The 20,248-nt window shown below is 39.7% G+C and overlaps 1 protein-coding gene across 6 annotated transcripts in view; it reads left to right on the top strand.

Annotated features, from left to right (window-relative positions):
- rbms3 (RNA binding motif, single stranded interacting protein) overlaps window positions 1-20,248 on the top strand; it is a 237,709-nt gene that overhangs the window by 39,503 nt on the left and 177,958 nt on the right. For 4 of the 6 annotated variants that reach the window (XM_026299821.1, XM_026299812.2, XM_026299815.2 and 1 more), the window contains exon 3: window positions 5,958-6,179. The exons of the other annotated variants lie outside the window; for them this stretch is intronic. In XM_026299821.1, the coding sequence (XP_026155606.1) occupies window positions 5,958-6,179 (222 nt within the window). The remainder of the gene's footprint in view (window positions 1-5,957; window positions 6,180-20,248) is intronic. 6 annotated transcript variants of the gene reach the window in all.

A 20,248-nucleotide genomic window follows, 5' to 3' on the forward strand; every position in this document is an offset into this window, starting at 1 on the left:
TTTCCTTATGTTCTCTTTCAGCCTTTGAGAGCTTTGTCAATTTTTAAGGCACTCTTCTTTAAATGACTGATGTTGTTTTTCCTGGGAGGATAGTCTTTGTTTTGCATTGCATTCAGTTTACAATAGTATAAAACAGAGATAAGCAGCAAATCTTCACAGTCTGGGAAGCAATTAAGTGAGAAACTGACTTAGTTAATTAGCAGTTTTATTGATGACATTTTTCCTGACTGACTACTTGAACTGGATAAATATCCATTTCCACCAGTCCCTGCTTTGCAGCATTAGATCTTCATTTCCCCCTGAAGTACCCCTGTGTAAATATTTATGTCCCCTCTACGCTGATGGGGTTGATGGTGGTTTTTCTTGTTAGTCCAAGCATCGTGGGAAATCAAGAAATCAAGGGAGGGTGATGGGAAGGGAGCACTGAGTACTTTGGGTATCTTTTTTTCCTTGTGTATGTTTTAATGGAATCAGGATAGTTCAATAAATTGATTTTTTTTTTCTTTTTTTTTTTCTTCTGTTAACTTGAACCTGAACCTCAAATCTTTCCATTGGCTCCCGATAGTATGTTAGGATGCAAATTTGAAGGCTCTACATCCGCCTCACAGCAGCAGCCCCCGGACTCTTGGTTCAACAGAGCGTAAACATGTGTCAAGGCCAAGAAAAATATTTGCAGAGGAGACTAACCGACAAAAGGTTGTGAGGTTTCAAGTGTGGAAGGGTTATTGCTCATCAAAGATTCTCAGAGCTCCAAATCTCCAAATCTAAAATCTTTCCTCTTGTCATCTTTCCTCTTTTTCTGTCCCTGTGTGTGTCCTCTCTGTACCTCTACTTTGAATCCTGTTGTCTTTCGTCAAAGACCTCAAAAGGCTCAGTATTTGATATGAAGGCAGTTTAGTCTTTAAGTTTATTAAGTATAAAATATTGTCTTTTCTGTGCAAAAATACACAAACAGTGCTCCCTAATATCTTAAAATAAGAGTGCAGGACTTGAGGATGGGTATCCTGTGTTATCTGTTCATACAACAGAGCCTCTAAACAGACTGGGTCATAGCAGTCGCTATGGGGACTACAGTCCAAAGCCATTTCACAGTCAAACTAAGGTCAGTGCAGATATCTTAACAGTGCACACCACACTCTCAACGTATCACAGCTGACCCCAAGTACAGTCCTATGCTGCTTGTATGAGAGGCTGCCCTGGGTATGAGTCACCCTCTGACCCAGTTGCCTTGGTTACCACCTACTCTGTGTCCCTCTAGACTCTTGTCTTAGATCACAGAAATGTTTCAGAGTGTTAATAAAAGAGCCAGAGAGGACGAGAGGGAGAAGCGATGTGGTGTTGGCCTTGCCAACCCTCTTTGCTGCTGTGGTACTAAGGCCCCAGGGCTAATGTCTCACTTGCTTACTCCTTCCCTTTTTCATCTGAGAGAACCCTGAAATCCATGCATGCCCTGCCACTGCCTTGGTTACACTTGAACTTGGTCATTGAGTGTTGGTGAAGGGGTGAGAGCTGCTGTTTGGGATTGTGTCTGGAACTACCGGTGACCCTGTACCAGGAGTGACAGTCAAAGCTTGCGTGTTTGGTGGTAGACGGTTACTTGTGTGAGGAGATGAGGATTGGCAAAGACTGACTGGTACAGAGAAGGCCATTTCACGCAACACAGCCTCCAGGAAGTCAGTCATCAGAGATGCCAAAGGAAAGCTGCATCTCTTTCATAGCTGGCCAAACGGAGCAACCAGGCATGGAGGGCCCTCTAGAAGACAGTATCCCCTAACTAATACCATCTGGTCCCTGTGAAGCCTCCCATCCTTAAACATTTTAACCTTCATTTCAAAATGCAGTAGTACTTGGTTATTTGTTGTCATGTTTTAGGAACCTTTTTGTCCATCTGATTAGCTTTTCAATAAGACTAATAACAAATATGGAGAGAGGACAATGTTTTTTTTTTTTAGCTGTACTGTATTGGATGGTGCAAAGATAAAATACATTTAGGCCAACGAAACCAAGACAATTTGATTTGGATCTGTGTTGTGAAAGATCACCATTTCTGCATTGCTGTACCAATGCATCCAGCAGGAGCTATGGGGCTCAGTGCCTTCTGGATGAACAGATAATCAGACCAAGGGTGTACAGTGTTATTAAATAAATAGAGAAAGAAGGAAAAACAGACACAAGACTATTTGTCATAATGTTTAGTATTAAACCTTCAGATAAAGGTTGCACCTTAAGATAAAATTAGATAACTTGTCAGAAAAAAAAAACATATTAATAACAAAAGGCAATCTGTTGCCTTAGGCTGTTTGATCCTGTAAGAAAGTCAATATACCAAGCAGAAACCTTAAAACTGTAGAATTTCACAGAGATCCATGAAGGAGTGTATTTCTCTTAATACAAAAGCAATCTGATCTCTCACCAACAGGCCACAGTTTGCTTCCTCAACACCTTACCAGAGCTTGTTTTTGTTCGATTGTGTCATAGATTTCATGGTGAAAATATTTCCTGGAAAGCAAGGAATAGTTGACTATGACTGTATTATTTCTGCAAAGAAACGTCATGGGGAGATTTAATCAGTTATGGGGTCACACAGTGTTCCCAAAGAAATGACTCGGTGAATGAGGAAGCAGTGTCTTCTATTCAGGAATTATAAAATAGTCCATTTAACCTTCTTCACCTCCATCTTTGAGGACTTCACACTGACACCACCACCAGTACTAGGTTAGATTTAATTTACGCCTTTTTAAAAGAGCACTAAATTCACAGTTTGACTATCAAGTTGTTCTGTTTATTTAATGATTCTGAACATTCTTTATCTGAACAAAAATTTTCCACCTGTAGACAAAAAAAACAACAAAAAAAAAGTTGAGCTATAGTGCGATACCTTGTACTGCGGGACATTACATAAAGAAAGCATTTCCATAGGAGATGCAGCTCAAGAGTTTTGTAATTCACAAAGGTCCATCCCCTGACGTCCTTAACCATGCAGTGTCACCGGGGACAGAGAGGAGAGAGAAGGAAATCACTTAACCAGTGAAAAATGGACTCGGGAGAGGTGCTATGCTCTGTTTCATCTCAGTGTATTAATGGCGACACAACCTCCACTCACTTTTTCATAGCTGAAGGTGAAGCATTATTTCTCCTCGACTTGCATGTTTAGTAATAAATGGTGCTGATAACATCCCTGCTTGCTGAATTAGTTACATTTTTCTTCTCTGGTAAACCAAATGAATATCTTGTATCAACAAAATAATGCACATCCCTCCATTTGTGGCATGTACTATGATATAAGCTTAACATGGTGTAAGAGTTATTTATATATCACTTGGACATTTTTTTTTTTGAAGATTTTGGGATACATGAGTCTTAATGGGCGCAATACAAATTTATTATGCAAATATGTTCTTAGTAGTCAAATATCGCAGTTGTTAAAGATGCTTACCACAAAAGGAGATTCTGAACATTTTTTTGTAATTGACCTTTAAGTGCCTGCTTACACTACACTTTCCGCTACAGATTATTTCTTGATACCAAAGAAATACTGGAGTTAAGTACACAACCGTATTTCTCTTACTTGCTTAAATGAAGGTGTATGCTTGTAATTCTTTACTTGTTAGTGCCCTCATTTTTATAATGCCATAGTCCTATCTTTTACAATCTAACCTTAACTCTCGAACACTTGAACCATAAAGTGATTAAATGTCAAAATGTGTTTCCCATCTACTGTGCCAAAATGTGTAACTCAAAAGAATTTAGAGTTTATGCACACAAATTCTAAGATTTGTTTAAAAAAAAAGAATAACTATTTTTCTTCTTTGCAATAAGTTATTCTTCATAAGTTTTGAGAAAATAACCCACCACACACATACACTCACACATAAACAGATGGATGCACTCACAAACAAATGTAGACACCAGTCAGCACATACACACATCTGTTTGCCTGCATGTAAAACATTCCCCCTCAGAGCAGAAAACGCCTTGTGTAACCAGATCCGATTGGGCCTTAAATAATATGAAGAAATACGGGCAGGGGGGAGCTCTCTGACAAACCGCTGAAAGTCTGTGACGTGAATCTGAGTCTGGGGACCAATCATGCATTCCAGTTGAGGAATGAAGACCCTCAGAATCAAGCCTCATGTTTAAATACAGCCCTGTCCCTGTGAAAAATATTTGTCACTCATGCAGCATATCAATTCAGCTTTAAAATGTTTGCATTAGCGACTCTGTTATCCCATATAACATACATGCATGAAACATATTTAAGATTTACCTCTCCCTTGAGATAGGGTCTTCAACAAAGCACCTCTGCATAGATGCATTAGCCTCCTCTTTGGCTGAATAATCCTCATTTAAAAGGCCAATGGAGGTTGTTACATAGCTTGGGGCTGCACTTAAACTCTATGGACTGGTGAACACTTGCGTTAAAGTAGTGGCTGTGGCCATGCAGTTTAATGTACCATACTTAGGGCTGTTCCTTTCCTTCTGGCTTTTAAAGTGGCTGTATAGTAGTGTGCGAATGTCTCAATAGCACTCAGTATCTTGCATCAGTGAGGCATAGCTCTAAATCCTGATGTGTGTGTGAGCACAATATATTGTGCTTACACACAATTCTTAAATTCTGACACTAGGACTGTGTGTTTAGAGCTGAAGCTTCCTTTTTCTTTTGACCCAGTTGAAAACCTGGTGATTTTGAAATCACTTCTTGATGTATTTATCTATTTTTCCCCAGGACTTATGGTTTTATTTCAGCAGTGAGCCTCTTCGACACTTCTCTATAGACTCTGCTCTGTACGGTATAAATTTGTTTATCCTGCTTTAAGGGAAACTGTTGCCTTCTGTTTCATATTAACAAGAACCCTAAACCTGTCGTTATATAATGTATGTATTAGGCTGAACTTTGGCTTATGTTTTCCCCCTTAGGTTTGTTCGTGATGAAGAATACGAGACTGGCAAGCTTTCTAAGCACAGCTGTGAGTCTGTATTGCTGCCATCGCTCTCCCACAGTTTCCCCTGTGTGGGATGGCCTCTGAATGCAGTGAAAATCCTACAGGGGCTAAAGGGGACTGTTAATGCTTACTAGTGATGCACAGCTGTGCTTCATACAAGGTGCTTTGTCTTTTCTCTGCTCACTATTCACACATGTAAATTATATCACGTTTTGTCATGTTTTGTTTTGTTTTTGGACAGCTGTCTAAGAATGACAACCTTAGAAATCTGAATTTGCCTGAGGCAGTAACATCTGCTGTTTAAAGTCTTAATTCAGGTTAGGACAAACTTAAGTTGTAATTTTTACTAGAGTTGGCAAATGCTACATCAACATACCCTTGGCCTTATTAAAAAGCCATGGGTTGGCATGTGCGCCCTGTGTGTATTTTGTTTTTGTTTTTTTTTCTGTGCTCCAATGGCCATGACAGTCTAGCTAACCCATCTCAGAATGGTATAAGCCAACCTGTCAGCAGATTTAGCCCTGTGTTTCCTGTACCCTGTTGATATCCAATACATAATGCCAGACTGGGTAGCCCATTTTCAGTCTGTAATCTTAGCATCTTATCAAACCAATCAACGCTTTTCCAGCAAGAACACATCTCGACCGTGACAGAAGGGGGTTTCACAAGATCTAGTGCTTGGAGAGGGAAAGGGAGGGAGAAAGGGTGAAACGACAGAGAGAGAACAATCTTGATGCTCTGGTATGGAGATTTTAGAGCAGAACCACATCCTGCTTTCACTTTTTCTACAGGTCAGTGAGCGGGCAGTCAGTTGTCAGTGCTTGCCTGCTGCAGAGTGGAGGCTTCTCACAGTTTTGCTAGTGATGTTCTTGACGGTTACATTTGTCACTGCACTCCCTCACAGTTTCTTTCTTCTTCTCTGTCTCTCACCCACACTAACCCACCTTTTCCCTTCTCATTTTACCAATTCCTCTTTTCTTTAACCATTTTCCCCCCATTTTTACTTTCCACCAGCCCAGTGCGGCAGTGAGAGGTTACCACAGCAATAAGTCAGCGGCCATGAGTCCAGGTCTTGGCTCCAACTGGGCCACTGGCAGCGGTGGTGGTCATGGGGCCTGGAACAGTCCCTCTTTTGCATGTGCAGGTCTGCAGCATTACCTCTCCCATCAACAACAGCCTCATCACCGCCACCAGTCCACGCGCACAAGCTATGCCTACTGCCCAGCCCATCCAGCTGTGAGTACAGCAGATTTCTCCTTTCTAATTGTCACTTGATGTCTCACTGTGTCTTCAAATGTGTTTGTTGCTCTCATCTTAGTTACTTCTCTGCTCTGATCAATACTTCTATGCTTTCTCTGTCTTGCTTCTTCTTTCTAATCACTCTCTCTATGATGTCCATTAGTGTCTATTATTATCAGGGAAGCTCTTATGCACACAGCTCTTTCTTCATGGCCCTCTCCTCCCACCTTACCTATCTTTTTCTTTTAATCTTTCCCTCTTTCCCAGACTCTTTCCTCTCAAGCCCTCATCATGTAAATCACTTGCTCTCACTATTTCTGCCTCCCTCCTTTCCCTGTTTTATCTCTTCCTTTCACCCTTTGTCTCCCTCTCCCTTCTCTGCAACTTAATTTGTTTTTCTTTCATCCATCTTCTGCATCGACAGTGCAATGAGAGACTAATTGAGGTGGAGACACTTTTGGAGCGCTTCCATTGTCATTATCCTTGGAATTAATTGCTGTTCTGCAATCCATTTGATTTGACTTTATTGGCGCGATCTGGTTTTCTAATGTAACATTCAGGGTGTGACTGGAACTCAGACATGAGCCAAATTGAGGAATTTTAATATTGCCATGTTGCTGTCACAGTCATAGAAGTAGAAACAAATATTTGGCACTTTTTTTATTTCCTCGGGTTTCTTCCTGTAATAAATGTATTTACAAGGCCTCACACCGAATCTTTCCGTTGCAACACTCGTTTCTCATCTTACATATGCAGCACTTAAATTCCCAGATGCCTATTTGCCAACATGTTGAGACTCCCCTGAAACCCTTTCATGCAGTGAGTGAAGACTTGGATTTGATTTAGATATGATAATCATCCCTTTACATTGGCTGCTGGTTGCACATATTACTCCTTTTGTATCATGATCTCAAGGTACATATGAATCCAGATAAGAGGAAGGAAATTAGCTTTGAGTGTTCAGGCTGTTGTATGTGCAAGTTGTTAAAGTATTCATAATCACTGTTTCATTCTGAAACAGTTGCCACCATCACTAACAAACATTTCTACCATCACCACCTCCCAAGGCTCGGAGGAACTTGTGTGTTTTAAACAGAGCACATTCCACAAGATAAACATAAAAGCTGTGTCTGTTCTTCTAGTTGTGGCAGGACTCTGTCACATGTATTTCTCACAAAGTTTTTGGGAACATTGTGGTTTTTTTTTTTTTTTTTTTCCTTTTCTCACTGCCGCACCACCAGGGAGCAGAGTCATTGCCATCGACATCCACACACGGTACCCAGGAGTGTCTGAATGCTGCTGGTTTTTCTAAAAGTTTAATCAACATGAAGCCACTTTTGTCCTGCTCTGACTAGGCACGGTCATTGGTTTTCTGAGTAGCAAACAAATTGTAGAGGGTGAGCAGCATTATGAGCTCGAGGCAGAAAGCTTGAGTTTCCAACTTGATTTATAGGCAGTTTTCTCTTTGTTAATTTGCTCCCAACACTATCTAATGTGAATGCATGTGGCACATGAAGATCTGTTTGAGTAGTAATAAAAGTGAGCAAAGAAGCTCAGTCAGTAGCCAGTCCATTTATACAAAATAACATCCCAACAAAAACCTAATAAGAGAAGAAGTTATTATTGTCACTGGGGCCTTCCTCATATGGAGTGAGGTCAGAGCCCAGATGGCAAAGATCAGTGCAGATTCCACATTGACACACAAAAATAATTCATTCTGTGTGAGGCGTCTAACTGAAGTGAGAGATGGGTTTTGTAGCAAAAAGCTAATATTCCTCAAAGCAAGATATTTTTTCCAACCTTGTCATTGCTATGCTTTTATGGCATCAAACTGAATAGTATTATGGAAATTGAGCACATTCTTAAAGTAATTCAAATAAATAACTTTTCTCATCTGGGTAGCCTGTGTTGGATCTATACAGGCTAAAAAAAAAAAAAAAAGTGTAAATCCATTTGCAATGGGCTGATATGGCCGTGTTTTGTTCATAATATCCTTTCTCATGTGATGTTCTAGGAAATATGGATTGGATGCAAAGAGAAAAAACAGCAGGCTGATAGTGTAAAAATTCCCTGAATGGATTTGAAACACAGATTTGAAACAACCTTTAGAAACAATGCACAAATTCACAGCAGACACACCTCGGTCTTGTTCTTTTCCACTCTGCTGTTATGTGTGTTCTTGTTTTTGTGGGATGTTGGTAGGCCACACTCTCACAGTACTTGCCTAACTGGTCTTGGTTATGGATCACAGTGGGTTCATCAAGCGCTTGCCCTCATCTTGACCCTTCATGCAGAAACTGTAGCAGACTTCGTTGGTTTAAACTGGCCTGTTTTCATGGGGTTGCAAGGATGGTTGTGTTCTTTTCAGCAGTTTTCATTTTGTCCCTGCAGAAAGCCAACTGTCCCCCACCGTCAAGCTTTCATCCTGGCCTGTTATAAGTCAACACTTTAACCACAAGGAGGATTGACAGTGAAATGGCTAATCCAGATGCTAACAGTAAACAAAGGCATGATTCTAGCCTTTCAATCTGCTTGTGCATCTTTACAACCTCTCGTATGCATCACTTACTGCTCATACCCCAAAATTCACAAACAAGCAGACCTCTCTCTTTTTTTCTGTCAAACGCCCTCCCCTTCAACTTCCTTGTTTTTATTGCCTCCCTAAATGGCATTGTAATTTCAAGCATACTCGATGCAAAGAATGCCCAGCAGAAAGACAAGAAAAACAGAACTGATAGCTCAGCATGTGTCTGTCCTCTCGGCTGAGAGAGGCGAGTAAATAAAGGAAAAATGAAAAGCAAGCGAGGATCCAGCAGAGATCAAGAAGCTTTGCCTCTAGTGGGTTTGTAATTACAATGGAAGCAGATACATTTCCACTCTTAATATGGTGGGATGAAGATCCCGCAGGGGGGGAAGGTGGTATGACAGCAGAGGAGAAAGTCGTACAGAAGTCAGGAAAGGTGACATGAAAGAGTCTTAAGTGTTAGTTCTTGTGAATATGTGATGGTAACTTTTTATAGAATGCTTTATATGCTACAAATGTGCCATGCTAAACACATTTTTGTGACAACATAATTGCTACCTGGATTTTGTTCACGGGCAACATTTCTTTCCGGTCCAGAAAGTGTGACATACTTACACTACACAAGCCATAGAACGGTGGTTGAGCTGGATTGTTGGAGATGTACAGCTCAGGGCTTTGATGGTAGAAGCTAAATTAGTTAGTGAACTTGCTGAAACACTCCTGTTAAACATTGAATATTCATAGCAGCATTTTGATGTTAGCATTAAGCTCAGAGTACTTAAATTCAGTCTTCTGATTTGTCTGTTATCAATCATGTTCATGGCTATGGTCACTGAATTCAGTAATCTGTAGTTTTGCTGAAGTAATATTGTAGCCTTGGTATCCATGCTAGTAAAGCTTTTTTTTTTTTTTTTTATTGAAAGAGAGGAACAGTATAGGATTGAGATAAAAATAGCAAAAAATCTTAAAGAGAAAGAGGGAGCAGTAGAGAAAAACAAAGAAGGGGGCGACAGATAGGACAAGGCAGCAGAGAGGTAGTGACTGAAGGATGCAGTGACTGAAGTGTCTTACCTCTCATTAAACCTCACTTCTCTACATACTCTTAGCATAACCACACAGGTTAGGTAACAGCTGTGGTCAGTGGACTAGCCTTCAGGTGCTAGTGTAATAAAACCTGACAAGCTAATGATTGCACATGGTGTTATTGGATTCCTTACTTAAAGCCACATGGGCTGCAAAGACTCCTATAGCCTTTACTGTGACTAAGCCTCACATTATAGATTTTCTGGTCTTCTGTAATTGATCACAAGCACTATGGCAAAGAAAAGGAAACATTCTGTGTAGGTTATTTCCACTAATTGGTGTGACAAAGCCCATTTATGTGTGATAGTATTAATGGTGGACAGACAGTGTCAGGTAAAGTATAGACATTGTAAATTGAATTTCCACTCTACTTAAGGAGTGTAGCGCTTGGGGTATTCGATATGCAACTTTGAGAAATTAGAGATTCTAAGATTGTCTTTCTCTTTTCATTGGCTCTCCTGACACATACACACTATATGTGTGTGTGTGTGTGTGTATATATGTGTATATATACATATATATATATTTCCCAAATGCATACTGTAACTTTTAATGTAGCACTCATTTGTAGTGCATATGGCAGAGTTTAGAATCCCATAGTAAGTATTTTAATTTAGTAGTGTTTTATTTTTTCTTTTCTCAATTTTTAGATTTTCAAATTTACAGGATGCAAACATTTATTTCCCCTGCTCTTGCCAAAGGCTGCGTGCCTGCTGACCAACTAACCCTTGTTTTCACTGGGGCTGCTATAGATGCAATCAGACACGTCTTTGTGTGTGTAACCACTTCCTACAGCAGCTCAGACAGATTAGATTGGATGATGATCATGTTCAGTTTCTGCAGTTAATCTTGGATTGACAGGGAAGCAGTAAAGTGAAAGAGGAAATGCTCATTGCTGACTTTAGTGTTTAAAGTTGACATTATGTTGAGCAAACCTCTTGTCCTTGTGACTCTTCTGTGTAACTGCACAAGGCAGCAAGATACTGCTAAAAAAAAGAGCATGTGTTCTTTGTCAATTTTTTTTTTTTTTTGCTTATATAAACACATTTTTCTATCTGACCTCTGAGCTGTTTCATTTCTGGCAGTACGCTTTCTCTTTGAGCAGATTACCTCCAAAGTGGTCAATATCCAGATGGTTCCAACATTGCTTCAATCATCTTGGTCACCTCAGTCAAGATTTTCTCATTTTCATGATAGTGTTTCATTATTTTGCATATTAGACATGCTTAGGAGTCATGATCTCGTCTTTGTCCTGGCTTAATAGCTGTAGTGGACTATTTAATTCTATGCAACTGGGAGGAATTGCATTAGTACCGTGGTCTGCTTCAGCTAATTGCATCCATGTATAACCAAGTTAATCAGAGCTCATGCAGATGTGAATATGTTTGTGTTGGAGGAAGCAAGAGCTGAAGTCCTTTGGTCTTGTTTAGACAAGATAAATGGGGAAAGACTGGGGATGAATTCTGAACTCAGGGGCCAGCCCGCATTGCGTCTATGTACTGCTGCAGAGTTCATCTCTCTTCATAACATACAGATAGAGACACACACACCTACACATGTGCTGCAGAGGACAAAACTAGCTTTTCTCTCCTGTAGGATAACAAATACTCCACTGCTGGGGAATTGGTGCAAGAACTCTTGGCTGGCTGACCATTTCTTTATGTTATCCTTCTATTTCTGTATGGGGAATTCTGCTCTTATCGGGCATAGATAACACAGATTTTTCAATAATGAACACAGTTGAGAGGGTTATGACTTTTTCATCGAAGGACAGGGCCATCCCTGTGAACCCTTCAGTTTAATGTCGAGGTGTCACACAAGCAAACACTGTTTGTTAACTTTTACTATTTGCTACCAGAGAAAGAAAGACCAATGATTCAGTCAATATAAACCTGTCAGCAGTGATTCCTGGCACAAGGGGGACACTGCTAGAGTGTGAGAAAATAGGTGATAATCAAAAAAAAAAAACAATTGGTTTGACGATATCAATGAAAACTTGTCATATTTCCCAGTTCTTTGAATCTTTGACATAACTCCATCCCACCAACTCACCTTTTCATCTGTTTGGCTTTTGTAAGGCCTAGGCTCCAGCACAGCCCTGTGTTGTGATTAGCTTAATTAACCATAACTCGCAAACACTCATTTATACAGGCTGACAGATGACACAGTCATTTAGCTGAATGAATGGCCTGCCTGCTGGCAGTGGGTGAGTGTGTCTGTTGGCTGGTGGCCTGTTCGAGGCAACTGAGTTGAAGCTCGATATCTGTGAATCATCTATAAAAGCAAATTGCTCAGGTTATTGAAAGTGTAAATGCGAGTGAGGTGTAAGCAGTGGGGGAGGGCAGGGGTGTTCTGGACAAAACAGATTTAGATAATGTAACCAACCTAAAAGTTCCAGCATATGCTCTTATGGACCATGCTGTATATATGTGGTGCAACTGGGTAAGCCTGCTGGAGACTTCATGATGAAGTACATTAGCTTATATTTTACAGTCTGACTTTCTTTCATCAGCCCTTGAACGAAGAGCATTGCTCATTCCCCTAATACTGCAATGATTCATCTTTGCCATAAGCTAGAATGGGCTTTGTCTCAGTAATTAATTTAGCTCTCGGGACAGCAGTTGGAATGAGTCATGTCTTCAAGGCCTAATTAAAAAAAGATTGTCAAACATATTCTAGGTCACACAGCTCAGCATCTTCAACCATTTAGGAGGGATTTTTAGGCACCGCAACCACATCTTTCGTGGACCATTTTGCTGGCTGATAGAGTGTGGGTCAGAGAGTGAAAAACAAATGCTTTTATTTACTTTGTTGATTTCTTCAGGCACTTCTTGAAAATTGAGACACTTGATGCTTTGTGTATTATTGGCTGTTTGAGTCATCTCAATCCACTTATGGTCTTAACTTTGCATGTCTGTCTGTCGGTCAGTCTGTCTGTCTGTGGTTGGCTTATTTGAAATTGCTAAGAAATTTCATTATTCATTTTTAGAAAAAAAAAACAGTTTTTATATTCTGTTGAATAAGAATGTAACTGTGCATGAATTTCATGGGTTTAAGATCACTTTCTCTAGACTAACAGATTGTGTTAGACACACAGATATTGGCACCAAATTCATCTTAACATACCAGTCGTGGAACTCATTTTATTGAACCAGTCAGACCAACAAACTGACAGACTGGATGTGTCTGTCTTATCTGTTCTCATAATGAGAATCGATGACTTTAGTTACAGGCACAGAATGGCTCTAACAGTACATACACACACACACACACACACAGGTTCTGAACAATTAAGCGCGAGCTGTTGGGCTTAGTGCCTGAGTCCATTGTAAGCGCTCTAAACCTGTTAGACTGTGACAGACCATTAAAAGGCTGCCAAGGCTTCCTTAATTTGCTTCAGCAGTGCACACTAAGGCAGAGTGACTGAGTGCTGTGTGTGTGTGTCATTGTGTACAAATGTGCTTTTACTTCTTATGACACTTCTGAGCTCACCCACCTCCCCGCCACTTACTGAGAAACACACAGTTTTACAGTATGAAGACCACCAAGCCACTGTAACATCGCTGCTCCCATTTTATTATTTCTATTCTATTTATTTCGGCATTATCATATAATGGCCAATTTTTGTTTATTTAGGCAAATGCACCAAACCATTAAAACTACTGCCAACACTAATGTATTTTCTGAGTCAGAAATGTAATATAAACAGTAACCAGTAGTTATCTTTGCACTGGAAGACATTGCTACAGTAAATTAAAGCCGGTGTCCTCAGTGCTTGTCAGTTCATGTATATCTCTGTCTATTTCTGCAGTATTGTAAAAACAGAATCTTTATATTTGTCATTGTCATAAATGTTCTCTAGACCACATTAAGAAATGTTGATCAGTTTTCAGTGATGCCCCTGACCTTGTTGACTGTGATGGTAAAATTTGGTAAAAACTCTTAGAGAAGTGGAAATTACATGTTTCACACCTTGTTTGTGTTTCATGTATTGAAATCAACAGCATAAGCCCAGCAGATCACACTTTTCTAAGTGGCATATTTTCCATTTTCTTAAGGGTTTGATTCAATAAGGGACTGTTTTTCACTGAACATTCAACTTCCATGAAGTTATAATGCAAATACAGAAATGTTATATCAAAGGCCAAAGAGCAAATTTAATAAACATGTTGTACAGGCTGTAAATTCTTCTTTAAAATATTGCTGCAGCTGACTGTGTTCTGACTAAATTAGCATGGTCATGATGACAAAGCACTTTGTTTGTAGGGAAACCTTGTGTGTTTGACACTTATGAATTAATGCTTTTTGGGCGGATGTTTCACCTAGCAGGCATTTCCTGTCGTGACCAAAGCTTGGCGTTTTTCACCATTAGAAATTAAAGTCCAGGCCACAGAATCCTGACTGCCAGACCACAGAAAGATCCAGAATCTGACTGAGCTTCCAAGCCTCCACATGTTTCATTTCCTATTTCACAAGAACGGGCAGTCCATGTAAATTCCTGTGGTATGCCTCCAGTCTTCATTTAGCAGTGGCCAATGGTTGATATTAGATGTTGGGCATGATGGGAGCTGTTAGCGGGTGGATTATAAAAGATACTGGCAGATCATATAGGGATTTTAAATGGGTGTCATCTTTTGTTCTGATCATGTGTACTGTCATATTTACATGTCTTTGCTGGCTTGTTGCTGTTTTTTAGCTGTGTTGTGTGGCAAATTCAGAGCGTCTCATCTGTGAAATCACTCTTCAGCAAATCACTTTGCACCTGTTACTTTCTGTTTAGCTAATTAGTCCATGACAGGGCAGAGCAGGGGAACATAAATCACACATACTGAGTTGTAGATGTGACCTCAATTCATAATGTTTTAGTCTGATCATGTCTTAGTTTTCAACTACTCATATTGAGACAGACACACACACAACCACGCACGTATAAACGCACACACATCCGTGTGCAGATGGGTTTTCATATATGGCTGCCTGGGGCTATAGTATTGGCTTTAAAAACACCCATAACATCTGTAAAGCATTATGGCTGATTATACTGGTCCTTCAGTGCAATCATGCAATACGGGCATGAGTGATGGCTGAACATGAACCGTGTGTGTGTGTGTGTGTGTGTGTGTGTGTGTGTGTGTGTGCGCGCGCGTGCGTGCGTGCGTGCGTGTGTGTGTGTGTGGTGGGTGGGGGGAGGGGGATCTGGGAGGCCCAAGGCTACATACACACAGGAACACACCCTAACACATTAATGTCATAAACTCATATTTTATTGTTAAAACATCATCACTAGTAGGTTGAATACAGCTCCTTACAATTTACTACCTTACATTTCTGGCTTCCTTTTGTTCTTGGTTTACACACATGCTCACACATATACACAACCAGCCTGGTCAATATCAATTAAAAACCAAGGCTGAACGAAAGTGAAAGGTCCATATTTAAGAACCAACTCCAGAGAAAGTTAGTAAAGCCTTTCTTAGTTAGATTTCATTCTGTATTAATATTACTTTATTATTTCTATGTCTGCCCCTATTATTTTGACAGATTCAATCTTCCAGGCCATGGATGATACCACTTACACAAATTTATGAAGAGATGTTTTCAGCTACTGTTTAAATTCAATTTCAATTTCCGTTCAATTGAATTTATTTTCATAGCAGTGAATCACAGCATCTTAATACACTGTTTGTCAGTGCTGTTTTGTTTTGTTTTTGCTCTGCCTTCTGCTGTAAAATGCTAAAAGTTTTATCAGATTCAGGTCAGGACACATACTTGGCCAGGTCATAGTTGTCACCTTTTTCTTCTTTAAAAACTCCCCTGTGATTTTTGCAGTGAAAATTCCTCTCTTGCCAGGTTTCTTGAGACTGGGAGTGAAGTTACATTTTTAGTGCCATCTATAAATGTCATCTGCTCTACACCCTTTGCACTCATGCAGCCACGCAGCCCCATATCAGCACGATCCCACCTCCACGTTTCACAGTTAGCACTATGTGCCCACTGTGGTAGTCCTGGTCCACGCTAAACATGCTTGGAGCCCATCTGATCCAAACAAATTATTTTGGTTTCATCTGACCAAAGAATGTGCTGCCAATATTCATCAGGCTTCTTCTCATGTTTTTTTGGCAAAGTTAAATCTTGCCATTTTGTTGTTTTTTTGGTTTTTTTTTTTTTTTTGATTAATGCTTTTCTTCTTGGACACCACCTTTAGAGACTGACTTAATGGTGTGAAGCAGCACTGCCTGATCAGTCATTTAAACACCAATTCCCACAGATAATCCTTGTGCCAAGTCAGAAGCAGTGACCTGTTTTTCAATGCAAGCTCGCATAATTGGTGAGTTGTGTGGTCACTTTAATTGGCCATTGTACATTTCATGATTTGTAGTATGATTCTTCCTATACCTTCTAACTACTGCTGCAGTTCTGCTTCAGCCTATATTCACTAACCTACTGAACCCGTTGTAATAAAATCTCTAAATCCAGTTCTTGTTCAAGTTGCTTCTTTCTAGGCGTACTGAGTTACTGTGCTCCACACACAGAAATCCACCGTTTAAAAAAAAAAAAAAAAAAAAAAAGTATAATGCTCTACATTCTGGAGACTTAAGTGTGCATGGTTGTGGCTGTTAAATTTTATTAGTATGACGAGTGAAGGATTTTTCCTGCCTTGAAATGTGGTGATCGTGGTACCATAACACTGAGCTTCAATTAATTAATTATCTTTATATAGGAAAAGTAAAACCTAACAACAACTCTGGTGTTTTTCTGCAGCCTCTGACACCTGTGCCCTTTGTGTCCATCTCCAACACTTGTAGCTCAAACCACAATCAGGCCTCATCTGCTTGAACGTTTTCGCTGCAGTCTCACCAATTAGTATTCATGCAAACAGTCCATGAACATTTTAACTTGCAATAGGAAATTGTAACCAAGCACCAACAGTGACCCTACATATTGTATAATCAACCATAAGTGTTATTAATTATACCTGTTCTTTTTTCCTATGAGTTTTTAAAATGTCTGCTGTTTCCCAGAGTATCCTCGCCCACAATATCAGAAAATTTTAGAAGAGTAGTATCGTAATCATCTCTGCTCTCACTCTGTCTTCAGTTAAAAAAAAAAAATCAAATCATTCATTCAAGACTAAGAGCACGTTAAGGAGAATATGAACCCTTGATTAAAGGAACATGGCCTTATGATGGGCTTACTGCATGTGGGCTTGGAAGCTTATGACATTGACGTTTCCCATGTTTATGACTATTCCGATGTGTTCACTGCAATGGACAGCTGCCGAAGTGTTTAGCTGTTCTTATTAATAAATACCAGCAAAATGAAGACATTCTCATGGGTGTAATTTCTACAAAGTGTAGTAATATTTAATATAATATATAGTACGTATATAATAATTCTGCCCACCCACGTCATGAGAAACTGTGGCAAATGGGAAGTTCATTCAGCCACAGACTAATTCCTCCTAAAGCCAATACTGAGAGATTCAGGAATCTTGTGTGTCCACGGCCCATAAGACACTATAATTCCACAATGCAAACAATAACGCGCGCACACACACGCACACAAACACACACACACACACACACACACACACACACACACACACAAACCCCCCCAAAATAAATAGTTACTTGTATGTAGAAAAGTAATAATTACTTTTACTTTATTAATTACTTTATTAATTGCTATGAATTGATGTAATTTAAATAATATAAAATGTAATAACTTTAAATTAGAATAACTGCTGTAACAATTGAATTTGCCCTTGGGGATTAATAAAGTACTTCTTCTTGTTCTTAATACTGAATAGCGATGTTTTACTGCATAGTTGGATGAACGAGGGTTAAATGTACTTTATAGGTGAGAAAATGTGGTAATTTAGAGATGATGTGAAAGTGCCATTATCACAAGCCAGACAAAATGAGCATCACTCATCACTGGTAAGAATCTAAGAATACCAGAGTTTGTTTTTTTTTTATATCAAAAATATTTTGTTTTCTGTTGTGTAATGAGGATCCCAGCATCAGAACCAGATCAGTTCAAGAGAGAGCCACAGTTGTTAGTGTGGCTGTAAACCTTTAATCATGTCTCTGAAACAGTATGCCGATGTTTTCATGGACATTAAGAAGAGGCAGAAAATGAAATATAAAAAGGATGAATGGCTGAATCCATGGTTCTGTTACTGTGGCAGGTTTTGCTGCTGAGCTAAGCTGCTGGGATATTTCTGATTTATTTAACAGCAGTGTTGTTTTTCGATAGTTCCACTGTGTGCTGTTTTGGCAGCAGAAACGCAGCGCTTGAACAAGTCTTGTTGGAGGAAAGCGCTTAATCGTTCACTTCTCTGCTGGCTCTGTCAAGCCACATACAGAGACAGACACATAAAGGAAAGGCACGTGTTATTGCACTCTTTGTTACTGCAATAAAATAGTGCAGTTTAATAGGACAAGGAACACAAATATCTGGGCCACAATACTGACAAGTGTGAAAATTTGTCAGCTGTTCCTTCACCTGTGTTATTTAATAGCATTAAATTTTTCAATCACTATTCCTTTGGCTGTATTATATTTGTCTTCTCAAGACATCTAGCAATTTACAACTGTTTTGTGAAAGATAGAGCCTGAACGTAACGTCCTCCCTCCATCCATCCTTTCCCAGCACTTTCGACCTTGGTTGCGTGAAAGGTGGAAGGTTTGTTGGATCCACTTTGCTCCATTCATTTGTTGCACTTTGATGACTTCAGTACTACTAATTATAGAGGCGCCGCCAAGGAGCCAATCTCAAAGTGCATCGCCCTCAAAGTATTACACTCACTGATATCTAAATGTTACCCAGTGGAGTTACACCATAATGTGAATGTTCTTAATCATCTAGTGAATGCTTTCTCAGTATTAAACCCTACAAATCCCATGATAATGTTCTGAAGAATGTACTATATGTCAGAGATATACTACCCTTTTGAGTTGGACTGTTATCTATGTAATGCATGCAAAGTATACTTAGAGTGTACACTACATTTCCTGACATTGATAGTCTTTGAAGGCATATTAGGTTTACTAGAGAGCAAACGCTGTTGCACCCATCAACCGTGCAACGGTCCTTAATAATATATTTGTTCCACTATTTTACGTCAAATAGACAAAAAAATCTCAGGCTCCCATGGCGTCTTTACGCTGTGGAGAATTATATCAATTCAGAAATGAACAGATGACATCACAGAGCATTATTTAAACCTGCACTAGAACTTTTTTTTTTTTTTTTTACATTTTTAGACATTTTTAGATGGTGTTCTGCTGTATCTTCACTAGCTAGTTGATAAGTGTGTCTGCCTTTTGGTGCTGGCTGGGAAGCTTTTGATAAGTTTATCAAAGCTTTTTCTGTGAAATCAGCTGCCTGCTGCGGCCGATGTCATTCTTTGAGAGCAGTGAAAGTGAACGGTGACGGTGAAAAATTAAAACTGCTCTAATACATATAGTTAGTTCATCAATACACACAGCCCATTTCAGATACAGTCTGTTGTTGATGTGTAGATGTTATTATCACCTTAAAGGTGAATTTTTATTAGGAAGAGAGTTTTGCAGTAGTTGACTATGAATTGCAGTGCAACACAAACATAACCTCAAAGGGTGACATGCCAGATGGTTTCCTGTGCGGTCAGGGTCAACGGCCTTCACCTTTTCACTGTTCGAACCAAAAACCAGTCAGAATGGCATTTATGAATAGAACAAATTCTCATCACTTGCTTTCTATGCATGTGTGTTTTCTGTTATGTTAAAACAAATGCATGAGCAATATGTCTTATCTATTAATTCAGTGCTGTTTTGTCCTGAAGCTCATCTCTTCAGCTCTCTCTCTCTCTCTGTTTTCTTTGTCTCCTGGGCTTCATGCTTTGCATGCAGAGGATGAGACACCGGGGGAGGTTAAGAGAGGAGCTGGAATGGAGTTCTGCTCCATTTACCACCCTGAAATATTCCTCTTAGAACGACACACTCTGTTTTCTCTCTCACCTTACTCTCTGCACTGTTTCTCACTCTGCCTGTCCTCTCCCTTTCACTTCTCATCTCTGTGTGACATGTGGTCATTTCACTTCATTCCAGTATGGCTTAGCAGTGCTTTAAAACATTGCTGCTCTCCTCCCATCCCATCCTGCTCAATTGCAGGCAGCATTGAGCTTCATTGGCCTATACAGATCTGTTCCTGGTAGCTATAACTCTTTTCCCAATCTGTAGTCTCTGTCTGCTGTGGGCAGAACCTTCAGCACCTTTCTCTACTGCTCCAGTATTTCACTTGACCTGTATGCCTCTGACATGCTTACCCATGAAAACCAGTTATCTCACAGATCTGTACACACAGACTCACACTGTAGGATACAGTAATAATCTTGTTTACACAGCTAGTTTTGTATACGACATATAACTGCCCATCCATCCATTCTCTGTACGGCTTGGTCCAATTCAGGGTC

The sequence above is a fragment of the Mastacembelus armatus genome, chromosome 11 (assembly GCF_900324485.2).
Source record: "Mastacembelus armatus chromosome 11, fMasArm1.2, whole genome shotgun sequence".
NCBI classification, from domain to species: Eukaryota; Metazoa; Chordata; class Actinopteri; order Synbranchiformes; family Mastacembelidae; genus Mastacembelus; species Mastacembelus armatus.